The sequence below is a fragment of the Microcaecilia unicolor genome, chromosome 1, assembly GCF_901765095.1.
Source record: "Microcaecilia unicolor chromosome 1, aMicUni1.1, whole genome shotgun sequence".
In the NCBI taxonomy this organism is placed as follows: Eukaryota; Metazoa; Chordata; class Amphibia; order Gymnophiona; family Siphonopidae; genus Microcaecilia; species Microcaecilia unicolor.
Window position 1 is genome coordinate 73,975,127 of NC_044031.1, and position 21,109 is coordinate 73,996,235.

The 21,109-nt window shown below is 46.4% G+C and overlaps 1 protein-coding gene across 1 annotated transcript in view; it reads left to right on the top strand.

Annotated features, from left to right (window-relative positions):
• DPP6 (dipeptidyl peptidase like 6) overlaps positions 1–21,109 on the top strand; it is a 931,600-nt gene that overhangs the window by 733,387 nt on the left and 177,104 nt on the right. The window contains 1 exon segment of the mRNA XM_030198448.1: positions 3,958–4,055. Within this exon segment, the coding sequence (XP_030054308.1) occupies positions 3,958–4,055 (98 nt within the window).

The following is a 21,109-nucleotide window of genomic DNA, read 5'->3' on the forward strand; positions in this document are numbered from 1 at the left end:
AAACAAACAAAAAACAGAGAGGGTCACAAAAAAAAAAAAGGCAAGAGGGTCACCGGCGGGTGGGAACTGTCCTGGGGGCGGGGGCGGAAGTCCTGGTTAGGAATTGTCCGGGGGGAATCGCCCTAGTTGGGAACTGTCCAGGGGGGAATTGGTGGGAGCCTACTGTCCAGTGGGAACTATCCAGTGGGAACTGTCTGGTTGGGTACTCGCTGGATACCCAGGAATGTATTGGTCAATATTCAAAATGATTTAACCAGCCAGAAATGGTCACTGACCAGTTAAATCTCTTGTTTATTTATTTATGAACATTTATACCCCACTTTTTCCACATACATGCAGACTCAAAGTGGCTTACAATGTACTGAAGAATCAATTACAATAACAGTAGATAGGGTGAAAGGAACAAGGCAAGAAGAAAAAAGGGAAAGGATGAGAGAGTCTAAAATGGACTGTGGAAATCCAGACGCTGAGATGGACCAGAGGTAGCTGCTCATTTTCAATGGCACTTAATTGGGTATCACCACTGAAAATTAGCAGTTAGTGCCTAAGTAAAAGCCAGCTATTTTGTGGTCGGTTAAGTGTCATTATTCAGTACAGAGTGGTCCTTTTGCTAAGCTGTGGTCACAGGGGGTCTGCGCTAGCATCAGTGCATGTTTTTGATGCACCATGAGGCCCCCTTTCACCACAGCAGGCAAAAGGCTGTCTTTTGTTTCTTGACAAGAAATGGCTGCATAGTAAGTGAACCACTTTCCGCATGGCCATTTTAGGGAGGTGGCGGTAAGGACTCTCACGCTAACCCAGTGGTAACTGGGCAGCGATTACTGCCAGATAAGCACCAATGCTACAAAAATAGAAAGTATTTTTGTAGTGCTGGAAATGGCGTGCACTGAGGGGTGGGAACTACCACGGGCTCTTGCAGTAGCCTTATAGTAGTTCCAGATTGGTACATGGCAAGCTCATTGCCACACACCAACCCTTTAGTAAAAGGGTCTCTTAACCAGCCAGGGTAACCACATAAATGGGACCACATAAAATACAGTCCTATCTTTATGTGGCAGCCCATGGCTGGTTTAAGTTCTGAATATCGACTTAATTGGCTATGTGTTAGCCGACGCTGCATTAAACTGGATATTCAATGCCGAAGCCTGGACATGGGCCGGCACTGGATATCTGGGAATAATGCTGGCACTGGTCAGCAAAACGCTCACCACCACCGGCTGAATATTTACCCCTCAGTTTTTAAATTGTTTTATTCATGCTTCCATGCAGTGTTTTTTGACAAGAGAATGCAGGGTTGATATTCATCTCATGGTAGTAAGCAACTTGCAAGCCACTTCCAGCCACAGGCTGACCTAACCCCAGATATTCAATTCCAAAGCCGGTGCGACTCCCAGTAGTGAATATCTGGGGATGCCCCTGACCCGGATGTTAACCAAGCAGTGGCTGATATTCAGACTGCTGCATCATTAATTTGGTGCATAAAGTTAGGACAGCTGTTTTGCTTTTCTAACTTAATGTGACGTGGAGGGGCATAATCGAACGGGGGCGCCCATCTATAAGGATGCTCATCTCTAATGACGGCCCCGTAAAGTGGGGTACCCGACCGTATTATCGAAACAAGATGGGAGGCCATCTTTCGTTTCAATAATAGGGTCAGGGCTGGCCAAATCTCAACATTTGGGCCGCCCTTAGACATTGCCGCCCTTAGAGATGGCCGCCATTGGTTTTCGCCAATAATGGAAACTAATGGCGGCCATCTCAAAACCGGCCAAATCCACGCCATTTGGTCATGGGAGGAGCAAGCATTTGTAGTGCACTGGTCCCCCTCACAAGCCAGGACACCAACTGGTCCCCCTCACATGCCAGGACACTGCAGTGCCCCATAGGGCATAGCTCACTTATTTTGTGTGCTGAGCCCCCCCAAACCCACTACCCACAACTGTACAACACTACCATAGCCCTTAAAGGGTAACGTTGGGCACCTACATGTGGGTACAGTGGGTTTCGGGTGGGTTTTGGAGGGCTCCCATTTACCACCATACAGGTAGGGGGGATAGGCCTGGGCCCGCCTGCCTGAAGTGCAGTGCAGTACCCACTAAAAACTGCTCCAGGGACCTGCATACTGCTGTGATGGAGCTGGGTATGACATTTGAGGCTGGAAAAAAAATGTTTTTTTAACTTTTTTGGGGGGTGGGAGGAGGTTGGTGACTACTGGGGGAGTCAGGGAGGTCATCCCCGATTCCCTCCGGTGGTCATCTGGTCAGTTTGAGCATCTTTTCGAGGCTTGGCCGTGAAAAAAAAAGGACCAAGTAAAGTCGGGCAAATGCTCGTCAGGGCAAGTCTTCTTTTTTCCATTATCGGCCAAGGGCGGCTATCTCTTAACCTCGCTCCCATCCCACCTTCGGTACACTGCCAACACGCCCCCTTGAACTTTAGCCGGCCCTGCGACGGAAAGCAGTTGAGGCCAGCCAAAATCAGCTTTCAATTATGCCAATTTGGCCACCATTAGGAGAAGGGCGCCCATCTCCCGATTTGTGTCAGAAGATGGCCGCCCTTCTCCTTCAAAAATGAGCTGGATGGTAACATAGTAGATGACAGCAGAGAAAGACCTGTATGGTCCATCCAGTCTGCCCAACAAGTGATTGTTATTTATTTTTTTAAATGTCTATTACGCACGATCCTATAACTCTAGGCGGATCACAGCATGCATAATGTAATTTTAAAAGTAGACATATGCACACACACATGTAACAAAAGATTCTTGACTGAAACAAATCCATCACTAAAACAATAAGGAGCTTAAACACCGGGCTTTAAACCACCATAAAAGGTTGGGCAAAAGGGAAAGCCTTCAAATGTTTACGGAACTGAAGAAGTGAAGCCATACCTCTTAAATTAAAGGGCAACAAATTCCAGTGCCTCGCACCCTCAATATAAAAAATGGTTGAACGGTACTCAGCTAGCCTAATATGAAGAAAGGAAGGGATATCTGAAGAACGCAATGCATGAGCAGGTTGATAGAACTTCATGCTTAAAGCCCTAAAAGTTAGCTTAGATTACTTAGGGGCCCTTTTACTAAGCAACAGTAAAAAGTGGCCTTCAGTAGTGTGGGTGCATGCTTTGGTGCACTGGGCCATTTCTTACTGCTGATGGGGAAAAAAGTATATTTTATTGGGGGCAGTAAATGGCCGTGCGCTAATATTAAAAGTGGCATGTGGCTATTTACTTCCTAAACCCTTACTGTCACCCATTGACCTAGCAGTAACGGCTCATGCACTACACACACAGTGTTCATGCAGCGTGCGCCAATGTGGCCATGCTGCCGATTACCACCGGGAATGCCCCCTGTGGGAAACAGCGCGCGCCAGCTTAGGCATTACCGCTGGGTGACTGCACTAACTGGGTGGTAGTGTCAATTTGGCATGTGCTACATTTGCGGTAGCTCTACCGCCGTTTTGTAAAAGGGCCCCTTAGCTGGTTAGCGGACTGAATATTGCCACCAAATAGCTATGTTTTTACTCCACCCTAACTCTACCCTCAGCCCACTCCTAGGGGGTTGGCCAGCTAGTAGAAATATTCAGAGGCACAAAACAATTAATGCCACTGAATGTCAGCAGTTAGCTCAGTCACCAGGATTTAAACGAATAGGAGAGAGAAAGAGTGTGTGTGTGTGTGTGTGTGTGTGTATATGTGTGTGTGTGCATGTGTGTACATATGTGCATATGTGTGCATGTGTGTCTGCATTCGTGTGTGTCTATGTGTGCATATCTATGTGTGTGTGTACACGTCTGTGAGCGTGTATATGTGTGTGTGCATGTATACATGTGTGTGTACATGTATGCATGTGTGTGTATGTATGTGTGTGTGTGTGTAACATTGAGACATTATTTTCTATTGGATTGGCAAACAAATTGAATTTCTACTTGGTACATTCTTTCCTGCTTTTTGATTTTTTAGGCTGGATGTGAAAACCCTGTGGTTTCCTTGCACATTGTTAATTTAAATGGACCCCTCCATGTTGTGGAGATGATTCCTCCTGATGATCCTAGGATCAGGTATGTTGCTTAGTGTGTTTCCATATAGATAATTCATGAACATACGTATTTAGCTCACACCTTTTTTCCTTATGTGGTAATTTTGCTTCCTTTTGCTAAATTACTTACATTTAAGACAAATATGTGAATTACATTTACGTGTTTTATTATTTAATTTATATATAGAAATTCATTCAATATCGCATTAATTGGGGAAAGTATTAGGAAACAGTTCTAAGCTTAATTATGTCTCTTCATATTAACTCAGAATTTTATGAAATTCATAACTTTGAAAATATTCCAGAAGGAAGAAAAATAGAAACATAAAAAAATGGCAGAAAAGGAGAATTTTGTATAAACTGGCATTAATGTGATTATATTGCATGAATGCCTAAATCCTGATTTTACAAAGTTAGGCTATAGATATCTAAAACTGAAAAACTTGTATCTGGCAAGAGGGTGTAGTCTGGTGGGTTTTGGTGGGACCTGGGAGGGCCTAAAAATGAACATGTATTCCCCATTTTAGAAGGGGAATGCACATCTGTGTACAAAAAGTTTGTCGGGATTTATACCTGCTACACGGGATGACTAGCCTGCTTATTTTTGAAGGAAAAGGGCTGCCATCTTCCGACACAAATCGGGAGATGGGTGCCCTTCTCCTAAGGACGGCCAAATCAGTATAATCGAAAGCCAATTTTGGCCACCCTCAACTGCTTTCTATCGCAGGGCTGGCCAAAGTTCAAGGGGGTGTTTTGGCGGTGTACCAAAGACGGGATGGGGGCATCCTCGGACGATAATGGAAAAAAGAAGGGCGGCCCTGACGAGCATTTGGCCGACTTTACTCGGTCCATTTATTTTCAGGACCAAGCCTCAAAAAGGTGTCCAAATTGACCAGATAACCACCGGAGGGAATCGGGGATGACCTCCCCGTACTCCCCCAGTGGTCACCAACCCCCTCCCACCCTAAAAAAAAAATTAAAAACATTTTTTTGCCAGCCTCAAATGTCATACCCAGCTCCATGACAGCAGTATGCAGGTCCCTGGAGTAGTTTTAGTGGGTGCAGTGGACTTCAGGCAGGCGGACCCAGGCCCATCCCCCCCTACCTGTTACACTTGTGGTGGTAAATGTAAGCCCTCCAAAACCCACCAGAAACCCACCGTACCCACATGTAGGTGCCCCCCTTCACCCATAAGGGCTATGGTAGTGGTGTAGAGTTGTAGGGAGTGGGTTTTGGGGGGATTTGGGGGGCTCACCACCCAAGGGAAGGGAGCTATGTACCTGGGATCAATTAATGAAGTCCTCTGTAGTGCCCCCTAGGGTGCCCGGTTGGTGTCCTGGCATGTGAGGGGGACCAGTGCACTACAAATGCTGGCTCCTCCCTCGACCAAAGGGCTTGGATTTGGCCGGTTTTGAGATGGCCGGCCTCGGTTTCCATTATTGGCGAAAACTAATGCCGGCCATCTCTAAGGGCGGGCATCTCTAAGGTCGACCTAAATGTTGAGATTTGGCCGGCCCCGACCATATTATCGAAACGAAAGATGGCCGCCCATCTTGTTTCAATAATACGGTCGGGGACGCTTCTTTACGGTGCCGTCCTTATAGATGGGCGCCCCTGTTCGATTATGCCCCTCCACATGTTCAAAAAAGTGCTCCTGCTGAGCAGAAGGGAGGTCATCCCCTTAATCTCCCAGTGGTAGATGCAGCCCCACCCCCCCCCCCCCCCCGGTAAAAAATGAAACTGGGAAGGGATACTGACTCTGTGACGACTTGTGGAAAAATAAATGTTTATATTTATAAAATGCTAATGGAAACCTTATGTTCCAGTACATAAACATTTATGTTGCCATTTCTTAACATGAATTTACTTATGTATGTATGTATGACATTTGTATTCCACAATTATCCCAAATAAGTTTGGGCTCAATGTGGCCCACATTGAAAGTAGAATCTTCTACAAAAACAATTTTAAAGAGCCTCTGAGGATAATTACTTTCATACACAACTCAAAAATAATTCTCTTCCACTGAATAGTACTGAAGAGTTATTTTTTAGTTTTCACCTATTTTATAAGAATTTTTATCTATTTTATATCAAATTTTATTAAAAATAGGGAGGAAAAGCCTCAGCAGATTCCTTCTTGGCTACAGAGCCGTTCAGTCATAGGAGTACTCACTGTCATCATAGACTAAAAAACTTCCCCCCACCAAAAAAACAATTATTTTACCATAAAGTCCAAACAAACTTTCAGTTGCCGGAGAACGTGGTGAAGGCGGTTAGCCTAGCAGAGTTTAAAAAGGGGTTAGATGGTTTCCTAAAGAACAAGTCCATAAACCGCTACTAAATGGACTTGGGAAAAATCCACAATTCCAGGAATAACATGTATAGAATGTTTGTACGTTTGGGAAGCTTGCCAGGTGCCCTTGGCCTGGATTGGCCCAGCATCGTGGACAGGATGCTGGGCTTGATGGACCCTTGGTCTTTTCCCAGTGTGGCATTACTTATGTACTTATTAACTCGTGAGGATGCACAGACTCGTCATGCTGTCCATGGCTGACAATGGTCAAAGTTTTGATAACTTTGTCAGGGTCGGTAGCACTTCAGCTGACTTCACTCTAAGGTTCATGGCTGTGTTGGTACTGGGTCTTTTCATCATTTAAAGCTAAGTGTTGCTTTCACAAATGCTTTAAAAAAATCTTTTGAAATTTTTCTTTTTATTATTCTAAGCTCAAAAGCATTATATCAAAGTAAGTAAAGTATTAGTGTTCAAATGGGACCATTGATGACCAAGGTGAATCATGGAGCGTGTGCCTCATGTGAAAAGCATCACCGCTGAAGTCCTTAATATATATAAAAAAATTGTTATAGCTCTCTTCTACAATTTATGAATGCTTAGAGCTTGAATCAGTTTTGGGGGGGTCTTATTTGCATATTTTCAAAAAATTTGTTAAGGCATGCTGATGGCCAAGTCACTTATTTTAAAAGCCCAGTTCACAATTTGCCTGTGTAAATATCGGCATTTAAATATTTGGCAAGGGAACATGTTTTGGCTGGAACTAGTGTGGCACTAAAATCTACATGTGTATTTTCCATTTCAGAAAGGGAATATACATCTGTGCTTACAGAGATCAATGTCAGGATTTGTAGCTGCTCCTGGGCTTGTACAGGATTTGAAAAAAGTGCTCATTTTGGGCAGCGCTTTAAAGAAGGGATTTAAGAAGTCTCATCCTTAATCCCACTGCATTTTCACCCCCTCAATACTGGTAGTGCAGAAAGACTATGGCCTCTGAACATACTTAAGGGCATTTAGACATGTAGGTTTCCAAAAAGCAGACATACACAGCTATGTGTTAGCACCAGTGGTGTAGCCAGACTCATAATTTTGGGTGGGCTTGAGCCCAACGTGGGTGGGCATGAGAACCTTGCCATCACCTGGAACTTCCCCCCACCCTTGCAATCTGGCATCTCTCAACACTTGCTCCCCCACAGGTGATACAGTGTCTCTCAATCCCCCCCCAACCTCCACAGGTGATCTGGCATCTCTCAACCTTCCCACTCAACCTCTCCACAAGTGATCTGATATCTCTCAACTCCCCTCCTCCAGGTAATCCAGCATTTCCATATCATCAAGCTGATCAATCCATAGACTGGTGGGTTGTGTCCATCTACCAGCAGGTGGAGATAGAGAGCAAACTTTTGCCTCCCTATATGTGGTCATGTGCTGCCGGAAACTCCTCAGTATGTTCTCTATCTCAGCAGGTGGTGGTCACACACAGCAGCAGCTCTGGCTAGGCCTCCAAGCCTAATCCTTAGGTTTTGTTGAGGCCTGGGGTTGAGGGCTCTTTTGAGCAAGTGCAAACCTGGTGGTGCCAGGTCCCTCCTTTTCTCCCCCCTCCCGCTGGCTCCGTTTAAAAAAAAAAAAAAAAAATTTTAAACATCTTTAAAGGCGTTTAATTCGACGTTTCTTTAAACGTTCATTGCAGCTACTCACTGGGACACCAGTTCGTTACAGCTCGGAGCGGCAAGCAGGTAATTTTACCTTTTTATAGCGGGCAGGGGGTTCCCCGATTCTTCTCCTCGTGGCATATGGCGTCGGAGGGCGAGGGCGCAAAGGGTCGCTCCCCGGATCGCTGGAGCGCTTCTAGAGGGGATGCGGGGGTTTTACAACCTGATTCGCCCTTGATGGGTGACAGTTTAGTGACCGATGAATGTCCCGGTCGTTCCTCCGGCGTGGCGGTTTTTTCCCGCCATAAACGCCCATCCCCCGCTCCTCGCCTCCGCCATCTTGGCCGGCCACGCGGCTCGGACGGCTTCTTCGTGGGCCGCCCTTGAGGTTGGAGACATTAATGCCATGAACGCCCTTAATTTGGGCGACGGCACAAAGCGGCTAAAGTTAAGCGCCGTTCTTCCCGCGCGGCTCCTTCACGGAGTTTCGCGCCGGACGCCATTTTGGATGCGCAGCATGTCTCTCCCCCGCTATTGCGAGCGCCGGTTGAGAGTGCGTCTAGGGCTGTTGCCCAGGCTGCGGAAGTGCACTGTCTGGGGGGTTTCTCCCCCGAGTTTGTTTTGCTGCTGCATCAGGCTTTCCTCATGCAAAACGCTGCCCCTGCTCCCTCTTCTGATAAAGAGGTTGAGGTTCCCAGAGGTAAACGCCCTCGGGTTGATTTCCAGGCCTTGGAGGACTTTGTCTCCTCCGATGTAGATGAGGGCAGCGTGTCTGGGGTCTCCCAACGGTCCTTTGCGGATTCCTTGGAGGAGATAGATCCCCGCTCGGATGGAGCGGATGACCCCTCTGCAGCGCGGCTTTTTAGCCCAGAGGATTTGCCCAACCTGTTGTTACAGGCCATGGACACTTTAAAGATTTCCTCTCCGGAGGACGTCTCTCCCTCAGCCCCTGTTGGCTCTGCCATTATGCTGGGGACGTAGCGCCCGCCTAGATCCTTCCACGTGCATGATGCCATGCACACCTTAATTGCGGCTCAATGGGATGTCCCGGAAACGAGCCTTAAAGTGGCTAGGGCTATGTCCCGCCTCTATCCTTTGGCTGTGAGTGAACGTGAGGCCTATCTGTGGCCTACCGTGGATTCTTTAATCACTGCGGTGACTAAGAAAACGGCATTGCCGGTGGAAGGTGGCACGGCCCTAAAGGACGCCCAAGACAGAAGATTGGAGGCGGCCTTAAGGTCGTCCTTTGAGGCAGCTGCGTTAAGTTTGCAGGCCTCAGTTTGCGGCTCCTATGTGGCCAGGGCGTGCCTGACTATGGTGCAGCGGGCTTCCCCCTCGGATCTTTCCTTGAGGGCTGATTGGCCGGCCCTGGAATCGGGCTTAGCCTATTTGGCAGACTTGCTGTATGATGTCTTGAGAGCCTCAGCTAAGGGCATGGCTCAGACAGTCTCTGCGCGGCGGTGGCTTTGGCTGAAACATTGGTCTGCTGACCACGCCTCTAAATCCCGCCTGGCTAGATTGCCTTTTAAAGGCAAGCTGCTCTTTGGGGTCGAGCTGGACAAAATCGTGACCGATCTCGGCACGTCTAAGGGCAAGAAATTACCAGAGGTCAGGGCTCGGGCTAGTACTCGTCCCGGTACCTCCAGAGGACGGTTGCTGGAAGCCCGTCGGTACCGCCCGGGCAAGTCGGGTTCCTCTGCCCCCTCTTCCTTCAAGAGGAATTTCTCCCCCAAGCAGCATTCCTTTCGCAGAGACCGCCGTCCCGGAGGTGCTCCCTCCGGTCCTCCCCCAGGGTCTCGTACCCAATGACGGGGCCTTGGTCCACGCCCCAGTGCAGATTGGAGGACGGCTGTCCTCGTTTCTGGGCGAGTGGACCACTATAACTTCAGACGCGTGGGTGGTGGAAGTCATCAGAGACGGCTACAAGCTAGAGTTCTGCCAACCCTTAAGAGACGGGTTTGTACTCTCTCCCTGCAAGTCTCCGGTCAAGCTGTGGCAGTGCAGCAGACCTTGGACAACCTGATCCGCCTGGGTGCGGTCGTTCCGGTGCCAAAAAATCAGATTGGCAAGGGACGTTACTCCATTTACTTTGTGGTTCCAAAGAAAGGAGGTTCTGTCCGGCCTATCCTCGACCTCAAAGGGGTCAATCGGGCCTGGAAAGTGAGGCACTTTCGCATGGAGACTCTCCGCTCTGTTATAGCGGCAGTGAAGGCAGGAGAGTTCTTGGCTTCCTTGGACATCAAGGAAGCGTACCTGCATATTCCCATCTGGCCTCCTCTCCAACGCTTTCTGCGTTTTACAGTCCTGAGACGACACTTCCAGTTCAGAGCCCTCCCTTTCGGGTTGGCTACTGCTCCGCGGACCTTTTCCAAAGTAATGGGGGTCATAGCGGCCTTCCTGCTAAAGGAAGGAGTACAAGTCCATCCTTATCTGGACGTCTGGTTGATCCGAGCCCCCTCTTATGCAGAGTGCGGCAAAGCTATGGACCGGGTAGTTGCTCTGGTGAGCTCCCTGGGATGGATCATCAACTGGAAGAAGAGCCAGCTGCGCCCGACTCAGTCCCTGGAGTATCTGGGAGTTCGATTCGACACCCAAGTGGGCAGAGTGTTCCTGCCAGACAATCGGATTGTCAAGCTTCAGGCTCAGGTGGACTAGTTCCTAGTAGCCTCTCCTATTCGGGCTTGGGACTACGTGCAGCTGTTGGGCTCTATGACGGCCACGATGGAAGTAGTGCCCTGGGCCAGGGCTCATATGAGACCACTACAGCTATCTCTGCTGCTGCGCTGGACTCCGATGTCGGAGGATTATGCTGTGCGCCTTTCCGTGGACCCAGCAGTGCGCAAGGCGCTGAGCTGGTGGACGCAGACAGACAAGTTGTCTGCAGGATTGCCTCTGGTGACCCCGGAGTGGATTGTCGTCACGACAGACGCCTCTTTGATGGGCTGGGGAGCCCACTGCTTGGGAAGGACAGCGCAGGGGCTCTAGTCTCCTGCAGAGGCAAGTGGTCTATCAACCTCCTGGAACTCAGAGCCATTCGGTTGGTGTTATTGGAGTTCATCCCGGTACTGGTGTTGTAGCCTGTACGGGTCCTGTCGGACAATGCCACGGCTGTGGCCTATATCAACCGCCAGGGAGGTACCAAGAGCGCCCCTCTAGCCAAGGAGGCTATGAGTCTTTGCCAGTGGGCGGAAGCGAACCTGGAGCAGCTTTCAGCGGCCCACATTGCCGGAGTCATGAATGTCAAGGCGGACTTTCTCAGTCGCCATACCTTGGAGCCCGGAGAGTGGCAACTATCTGCTCAGGCGTTCTTGGACATCACGAAGCGCTGGGGCCAGCCGAGCCTAGATCTGATGGCGTCATCGGCCAATTGCCAAGTGCCGCGCTTTTTCAGCAGAGGACGGGACCCTCGATCCCTGGGAGTAGATGCTCTTCTCCAACAGTGGCCGACACAAGAGCTCCTCTATGTGTTCCCGCCCTGGCCCATGTTGGGCAGGGTGCTAGACCGGGTGGCAAAGCATCCCGGCAGGGTAATCCTGGTGGGTCCGGATTGGCCCAGACGTCCCTGGTATGCGGACTTGTTCAGGCTCTCAGTCGACGATCCTCTGCGGCTGTCAGTGGAGCAGGGCCTGTTACATCAGGGTCCCGTGGTGATGGAGGATCCCTCTCCCTTTGGTCTTACGGCCTGGCTATTGAGCGGCAGCGTCTGAGGAAGAAGGGCTTCTCAGACAAGGTCATCGCCACTATGCTGAGAGCAAGGAAGCGCTCTACTTCTACTGCTTACGCCAGGGTTTGGCGTATCTTTGCAGCATGGTGTGAAGCAGGCTCACTTTCTCCCTTCACTGCTCCAATTTCTTCAGTGTTGGCGTTCCTGCAAGAAGGTCTGGAGAAAGGCCTGTCGCTCAGTTCCCTTAAAGTCCAGGTAGCGGCGCTGGCTTGCTTCAGGGGCCGCCTGAAGGGTGTTTCCCTGGCTTCGCAGCCAGATGTGGTGCGCTTTCTCAAGGGAGTTAATCACCTGCGCCCTCCTCTGCACTCAGTGGTGCCTGCGTGGAATCTCAACCTGGTGCTAAGAGCATTGCAGAAGCCGCCTTTGGAACCCTTGTCGAGGGCATCTCTGAAAGACCTGACGTTGAAAGCAGTCTTTTTGGTGGCTATCACTTCAGCCAGAAGAGTTTCCGAGCTCCAGGCGCTCTCATGTCGAGAGCCTTTTCTGCAGTTCACTGAGGCAGGAGTGACTATTCGCACAGTGCCTTCCTTCCTGCCCAAGATTGGTTCTCGCTTCCATGTGAATCAGCAGCTCTGTCTCCCTTCCTTTCGTAGGGAGGACTACCCAGAGGAGTACTCTGCTCTTAAATATCTGGATGTGAGACGAGTCATCATCAGATACTTGGAAGTGACCAATGATTTCCGGAAATCGGATCATCTGTTTGTCCTGTTTGCAGGTCCTCGTAAGGGTCTGCAGGCTGCTAAGCCTACAGTGGCAAGATGGGTCAAGGAAGCCATTGCAGCGGCTTATGTGGCCGCGGGGAAGGTGCCGCCTATCCAGCTGAAGGCTCACTCCACGAGAGCTCAGGCGGCCTCGATGGCAGAGGCCGGATCCGTCTCCTTGGAAGAGATATGCAAGGCGGCAACTTGGGCTTCGGCTCATACATTCTCCAAGCATTACCGTTTGACTGTGGCTGCACGGGCGGAGGCCCGGTTTGGAGCTTCAGTGTTGAGGTCAGGGATTTCTATGTCCCGCCCTGGGTGAGTACTGCTTCGGTACATCCCACCAGTCTATGGATTGATCAGCTTGATGATATGGAAGGTAAAATTATGTATAATCATACCTGATAATTTTCTTTCCATTAATCATAGCTGATCAATCCATAGCCCCTCCCAGATATCTGTACTGTTTTTATTCTGGTTGCATTTCAGGTTCAAGTTTAGTCTTCAGTTACTTCAGAAAGACTTCGTGTTCAAGTTTTTTCACTTGGATTCTTCAAGAGTTAAGACGAGTTTGTGTTACAGTGAGCTGCTGCATTCCTCTCCCCTCCGTTATACGGGGCTGGATTGAGACTTAAAATTCTGCCGGCACTCCCTCCCGCTTCATGCGGCTGTAGGGCAGTTTTGTACCCCTCCCGCTTCGGCGGTGTTAGGGTCAGTCAGCTCCTCCCGCGGTTGCGGTTGCAGGATAAGCCAGATCCCCCCGCATCGGCGGGTGTGGTGTCCCTCCCCCGCTCCGCGGGGATGAGCTGGACGGATTCCCCTCCCCCACTTGTGTGGGGATGAGCTGGGTTAATTCCCCTCCCCCGTTTCGGCGGTGGTGAGCTGGGCAGAGTGTCCCTTCGTGGGTGTAATTCTCTAAGTGCTGAGTCCTGCGGATGGAGCTTTGATATCGACATACTGAGGAGTTTCCGGCAGCACATGACCACATATAGGGAGGCAAAAGTTTGCTCTCTATCTCCACCTGCTGGTAGATGGACACAACCCACCAGTCTATGGATTGATCAGCTATGATTAATGGAAAGAAAATTATCAGGTATGATTATACATAATTTTACCTTCTCAACCCCCCCCCCCCCCCCCCCATCTGTGTACCTTTTAAACACTTCAATTCTTTGCCAGTGGTGAGCAACAACTCATACAGGCTACTGCACTGGCCCCAGAACATTCCCTCTGATGCAACTTCCTGTTTCCGCATAGGTGTGACAACATCACAGAAAAGACACTGGGGCCACTGCTGCAGTGGTGCATGTATCCCTGCTCACTTCTAATAAAGAACAGCTGGAGGGAGAGGGGGGAGGGAGAGATACTAGGAGTTTTCAACTGGTGAGGCTTGGGGATCCTCACCAGCCACATCACAGGTGCACCACTGCTGGGTGGGCCTGTGCCCACCTAAGCCTACCTGCGGTACGCCACTGGATAGGATATAAATGGCTTTGGGTGTCTTTTACTAAAGCTTAGCTCATGTTATCTGCAGCAGAGGCTAAGCTTTAGTAAAAGACCCCCTATGTTCTGAATTACCTTTTTACACATGTAAGTGCTGACATTTAGACACTGATGTTTTAGACGTTGACAGATGTAAAATGGTTGCTCTCACCGCATGTAGCCAGTACATGCACATGCATCCCTGTATGTGTTTTAGAAAAGGCTGTATGTTGGCAGATCTTTTTCTCCAATACTATTGGAACGGGACATGTGCCAACCTGGACATCTCAATTCTGACTTCTACGTTCTCTCTAAAATGGGGCTGCAAATGCACATCCCTTCCATGCATATAGGGTCTCTTTTATCAAGCCACGCTAGTGATTCCTGCACAGTAAATGAGAGGAAGCCCATTCAATTCCTATGGGCTTCCACTTATTTGCCGCACCGGAATCGCTACGCAGCTTTGGAAAAGAAGCCCATAGTCAGACTAACTGAATGTGTTATATGAAAGTCTGAGTTGCAGTGGTTAACATATGCATATTACCATCCGAAGTGGTTCAATCAATAAACAGTTGCTCATTCAACTTATTGCTTGTTCAACTTTTTCAATTTTTTACATGTACACCCCATTGTTTGAAGTGTTCAAATATTTAACTTTTTTTTTTTTTAATTTTTTATGAAGACATATATAAAAAGAAGGAAAAAGCCTCTGTATTCCCGTTTTCAGTACGTGTTAGTGTCTGTTAACCGGGACAGAATCTTCATAGGCTCAAAAACCTCCTCTTATTTTTAATTAACAAAACCAGGTTATTATGACGAACACTTATCTTTTAGTGCCGTCCTTGCCGTTGCAATTTAGCTTCACTCTAATATGCATATTGCCAAACATTCTTTGCATTCTATGCCAAGTTTCTTACTGACAATTTAACTAAAAAAATAAACTTGTTTTTGCTTCCAGACAATGTTGTTTAGCTGTTTGAAGCTAAACTGCCATTTATCTTCAGCAGTCCATTTCCAGTACAATACAAACATACCCAAAGGCACTTTGGGCATCTCCCACATCATGCAGTTACTGCATTGAGGTTTTGTTTCTCTGTATACATTTAGCGAGGAAATTTTGCTGAGAGCTCCAAAATGAATGCATACATTGTTGAGGCAACAGGAGAAAAGAAAAGCCCAAATCATTGTTACTTCCTCGTTTTACCCAATGTTATCTCAGCTCAATAAAAACATTCATACCAAGGCATAGCAGAATATCAAGCAAAGCAACACATTAGTTTCAACGATGACAGAACCTTATACATTATTTATAGAAAACAAATTAACTATTAAATTTTTTATGGACCATGTTCCATGAAAAGTCATTGTATTTTAATTAGAAACCTCTTTGCTGGCATTTTCCAGCAGTATATCAGAGTGCTATTTGTTCACCTGTTTAGTACCCATTCATCTTTTCGAGAAAAGAGAAGTGTGTATGTTTTTCTATCTGTACAAAAATAGGATTGTGATGGAGGAGAGCTAATTTGGAGGGGTAGCAGAAGGAATGGTCAGAACGAAGTAACATTTGGAGCAAAGTGCTGAACAAGAGAGGATTAGACAGCCGAAAGAAAAGAGCTCTAGCAGAGAAAGACTCATCTAAGAGAAAGTCGATCCACCTAAACTTCCGGAAATCACTAAAAACGTACCTGTTCAAAAAGGCATACCCTACCGACCCTACTTAAATGCCTGAACCCTGCAACACTACGAAACCAAAGCACGTAATGGACATAGCGTAACTCTTCCTCTATACGATTCCCTAATGTGTTTGTTCCACATGAACCTCATTCTACCACAACATCACTGTGTAACTGTTTATACCGGAATTGGCGAACGCCTTTACGGTACTATGTAAGCCACATTGAGCCTTCAAATAGGTGGGGAAATGTGGGATACAAATGTAACAAGTAAATAAATAAATTCCAAATTGAGTACCAGGAGGGAACAAGGTGGGCAGAATAAACTTGCTTTGGGAGCCCAGTTCAAATCCTACTGCAGCTTCTTGTGATCATGGGCAAGTCAATTAGGGGCCCTTTTACTAAGCCGCATGTCTACGGGCGTCCAACGCATGCCAGATTGGAGTTGCCGCCTGGTTACTGCGTGGCCCTTGTGGTAATTTCAATTTTGGCGCATGTTTACTACGTGCATCTGAACAATATTTTTTTATTTCCTGGCGCATGTAACAGATGCGTGCCAATTGGCATTTGGCGTGCATAGGTCATTGCCGCCCAGATTCTTTACCACTAGGTCAATGGCTGGCGGTAAAGTCTCAGACCCAAAATGGACGTGCGACAATTTTGATTTTGCCACACGTCCATTTTTGGCAAAAAAAGAGGCCTTTTTTACAGGCGTGCGCCCTAAACCCACGTCTACACTATTGCAAGACATTTTTCAGTGAGCCTTTGTAAGAGGACCCCTTAGGGCCCTGGGTGGCAACTCCAATTTGGCACGTGTTGGGCGCATGTAGACACTTATTCGGCTTAGTAAAAGGGCCCCTAAACCACGCTAGAGGCGCGTTAGTGCTTTGTGTTCTAACTGTGTAGGTGCCCACAATATTCCTATGGGTGCCTACACAGTGTGCACTAATTTTGTGCACATGCTAAAAATGCTAGCGCACCTTAGTAAACAGGACCCTTAGGGGGTCTTTTACTAAAGCTTAGCTCGAGTTACCTGCAGCAGGTCCAGTTTTATTCCTATGGGCTCTGCTGCAGATAACTCGAGCTAAGCTTTAGTAAAAGAACCCTTAACCGTCCATCGTGAGCCCTCTAGGGCCAGAAAAAAAATGCCTAATGTATCTGAATGTACACCACTTCGTAGCTTTTGAGCTTGAAGGTGGTATATAATAAATAAATAAATGCTTTCTACCCCCCTCCCTTTTTTGTCCTGATGTGCAAAAAAAAAAAAAAGAAATTTAAAGTGATTAAAGTGAACTGTTTTACTTACTTGGACTTCCCAAGGGACTGTGTACCTCAGGGGTTAATTTGGAGGCATAAGAGGTTAGGTATGGAGCCAGGTATGATCTGAAAGTTCTTTCCACCTTCATCATGATGAAAAACTCCAGAACAAAAGTTGTGAAGCAGATAGTTGTTCTTATCATTGGAAAGTACCAGTGACTTTGAAAGCATTGTTCTTAAGTTTTCATGTGTTTTCATATGAAATGCATTCCAAACAAATAGTGCAATTAACGAATCCCAAAATCACAGTTTTTCACCCTTTTTAGTTAGCATTGTATTAGATTTTATGTTTTGATCTTATTGATTTTCTCATTCTTGGATCAAATTCACACTCTACATCAAGAACATAACATATACCTTGGGGCTGAGTGCTGGAATGGATTGCATATTTGGTGAAATTTATTATAGTACATGGTATAGTAGACAATAGCAGAAAAAAAAAACTATGACCTATCCAGTCTGCCCAGATATTTTTTTATACAAAGCCATTTTGAAGAAGTATCTTACAAAGGATAAAAATAGATATAGGACCCCTTTTTACTAAATTGCGGTATATTTCTGTAGGTAACTTGAATAGTATATAGTTGCTCCAAATCAAAAAAGGTTTCAATGAGTCATTGAATACATATTATATCATTAATAATAGGTAGCCTCATAAGCCCAGGGTACCTCTTTCATTAGGACACCTCTGACTGGCTATCATCATAGGCTACCCCACCTACCCGACACAGCAGAGAAAAACTCTCCTAACAATATTTTACATGAGAGAAAAGTCTGCAGTATCAAGGTTCATGGGTTCACGGGTAAATAATCCCAAAATGTATTCAAATGCTCATCAAATCCTCAAAATTTATACATGACTAACGAAACTCTACACTTGGTCTAAAAAGATAAGAAGATAAAAATGTACTTCTAAATCAAATCTCATATAAGACATCCAGATTGAAAAATATATGTGTACTTAGCTTCGCCATCCCTGGCTTTAAAACTCAGTCACTGCTTATATTTCTTCTTTCAATCAATCCATGATCGTTATTTTCTTATGTCAAATCGCTGTTACTCCCAATCACTCTAATTTCTCATTTCCCGACAGAAATAGGACTCCCACTGTTTCGCTGCTTCCTCAGGAGAAAAAAGAAAAACAAATTTCTCTTCTTATCAATGCGAACACAAAATAGAAAATGGCGCTTATTTTTATAGGACACCTTGAGGAAGACTCCTCCTTCAACTGACATCACCACTCGTCATTTATACCACAAACCAATCAATAAAAAGCCACCCACTCCATCGGTCCATTCAACCCTTTTGGATTGACAGTTTGCAATCGATAGATCCACCTCTGCTCTTTTTGATGTAGAAGTCTTTGAGATATCACCGCGTCTCCCGTTATTTTATTTATTGCATTTGTACCCCACATTATCCCACCTTTTTGCAGGCTCAATGTGTCTTACAGGGTGTTAATTTGGTATGATCATTACATAGTATTAGATACAGTCGGTAATAGATTGGGAGTAAAAGAGGAATTAATTAGAAGGTAGTGGGTAAGGTCGTGTCGAAGTGTTTTAGAGCGTTTGGGTGGTGTACGGAGTAGTATGATTCATCAAGGATTGTTTTTGTATGCTATGTTGAAGAGAAATGTCTTCAAAGATTTGTAGTTATTAACCACTTGCTCAATAATCATACATCTTAGCTGGTCAAAAGTTTCATCTCCGTACAATGTTTAGCTTAAGGCATTGGCATCTTTTCGGATATAATACTGTGTTTATGTTCACCCAATCGAACTTTAAACATACGTTTTGTCTGACCTATATATCTGTAACCACAGGGACAAGTAATCATGTAAATAACCGCTTTGGAAGTACAATCCGTATGACTCTTTAAAGGAATCCACTGATTTCTAATCAGATCCCAAAACCGGTTCACCTCCTCCATCACATCACACATAATACATTTATTGCATTTGAAGTGACCTATAAGGGATGGCTTTCTATTTGTCCAGATATCAGAATGACATAATATATCGGCTAAATTAGCCCTTCTGGAATTAGACACCATACACTTCTGTTCTGCAAATATATTATGTGCGGTTAAAATGTTCCAATGCTTATAAATAATCTTTGCAATTTTGGGAGATAAAGATGTATACTGCATAATACAGGGAGTATTCCGTTTTACTGGTCTCCGTTGTTTTGATTCCAACAAACACTCCCTGTGGTTAAACAGAGCTCTCTTATACGCATGTTTAACAATACGCTTCGGGTATCCTCTCTCATGTAATTTTGCCTTTAATTGAGTCGCAGATTTTTTTATATTTTTCAGAAGAATCACAAATGCGCGTATAGTGCAAAAATTTCTGTAGGTACCATAATTTAACTGCAAAAGTTAAGATGTGGATGAATGTCAGTATCTTATACTTCAATGGTCTCTTTGCATTCAGTGGAGGTCCCTTTTTTGGGATTATCCATGCCACTTCACTTTTCACCAATTGTAGTATATTTTCAGATAATCCTACAGAATGGAGATTGCAATAATCGCCAAAAATTTTCCTTCCTTATTAGCAAATTTATACAGCTGGTATTTATAAAACACTGCTGATTTCTGGACCTGTTGTTGCAATAACTCATTAAGGGTTTGCTGTGCCTCTAACAACCGGGCCCGCATTTCTAACGTCTGACTATGGCCATATTGTCTCCTCAAAGTTGCCACCTTCTTTTCCCACCTTAGCACCTCCCGCCTCCACGCCTTCTTCTGGAAACTGTTATAAGCTATTATTTCCCCTCGGAGGACCGCTTTTGCAGCTTCCCAGAAAAGCACTGGATCCTCCCTATGTGCTTCATTCTCCTTCTGATATTGTGCCCACCTATTCAGTAGTTGCGACTGAAATTTACTGTCTCTATACAGGTAAGCAGGAAAGTGCCAAGAGAAGGCTCCCTGTGATTCTCTTTCCAACCTCAAGTCCACTGAGACCCAAGCATGGTCAGAAACCACTATTGGCCCAATCCTGGTCCCCGTAACTTGTGTTAACATCTCCCGTGCGATCAGTATGTAGTCAATGCGTGATAGCTTGGAGTGGGCTCTGGACAAGTGGGTGTAATCTCGTTCTAACGGATTTAGGGTTCTCCATACATCTACTACCTCCAGGGCCTCTTCCAGCATCCCCAGGCCCCTCTGGCTCCTGGACAGCTCTCGTCCCGTCGGATTGGATCTGTCTAGTCTCGGCTCTCTTACCTCATTGAAGTCTCCCCCCAGTATGATAGGACCCTCTCCCATATCCTGCACTCTACGCAGGAGTTGTCTATAAAATGACTTCTCAAAATTATTGGGTGCGTATATGTTACATAGCAATAAAGGTTGTCTCTCTATTTCTAGGGCCACCAGGACATATCGCCCTCTCTTGTCCTTGATTAGTTTCTTAACTTTCACATGCATCCCCTTGTGTATCAGGATTATCACCCCACCTTTCCCATCTACTACTGGGGACTCCCTGATTTCACCCACCCACCAGCGCTTCAACTTCTCGTGCTCTTCTCGTGTTAGGTGTGTTTCTTGTAAGAAGGCTATTGTTGTTTTCTGGTCATTTAAGACTTTTAAGATTTTTTGTCTCTTTATTGGGGAATGTATACCCCCAACATTCCATGTCACAATCTTTAATTCTGACACCTCCCAGTAGTAGTTTGACCTTCCACCCTCTGCTTCCAACTTATAATCACCCGAGAGATGTCCCAGCCTCCACCTCCCGGGCAATCCTCCCAGCATTTCTTCTCATACTTCCCATCTCTGCTGCCCCTCATCCATGTCCAACATTCATACATCTCATTCATCCACATTCGTCCCATCCTACTGTCCCCCTTGTCCATTTCCCTTATACCTACCCTTCCCTCCCTTCCCCTCTCCCCCCATCCCGACCCCCTCTTCAACCCCTCTTATATACTTTACCCTAAACATGCCCTTAGGCATTACGACTTCCGTATCCCCGGGAATAGGACACTCTCTTACTGCTCTAAGGGCTCCGGCCCTTTGAATGTCCTTGTCACATTTTCAAACTTTGTTTATCATCAACTGAAAACTCATATGAATCTCAACTTCAAACCAGCACCAACATGTGCAATATCCATCTTGTAACCTCCTCCAGCCTCCTATTAGTGTGAATTCAACACCAAATCCGTCTGGCTCTGCTGGATCTGTTTCTTTCAGCCATTGTTCTCTCTTTGTTCTCTGCTCCCTGCTCTTGTTAA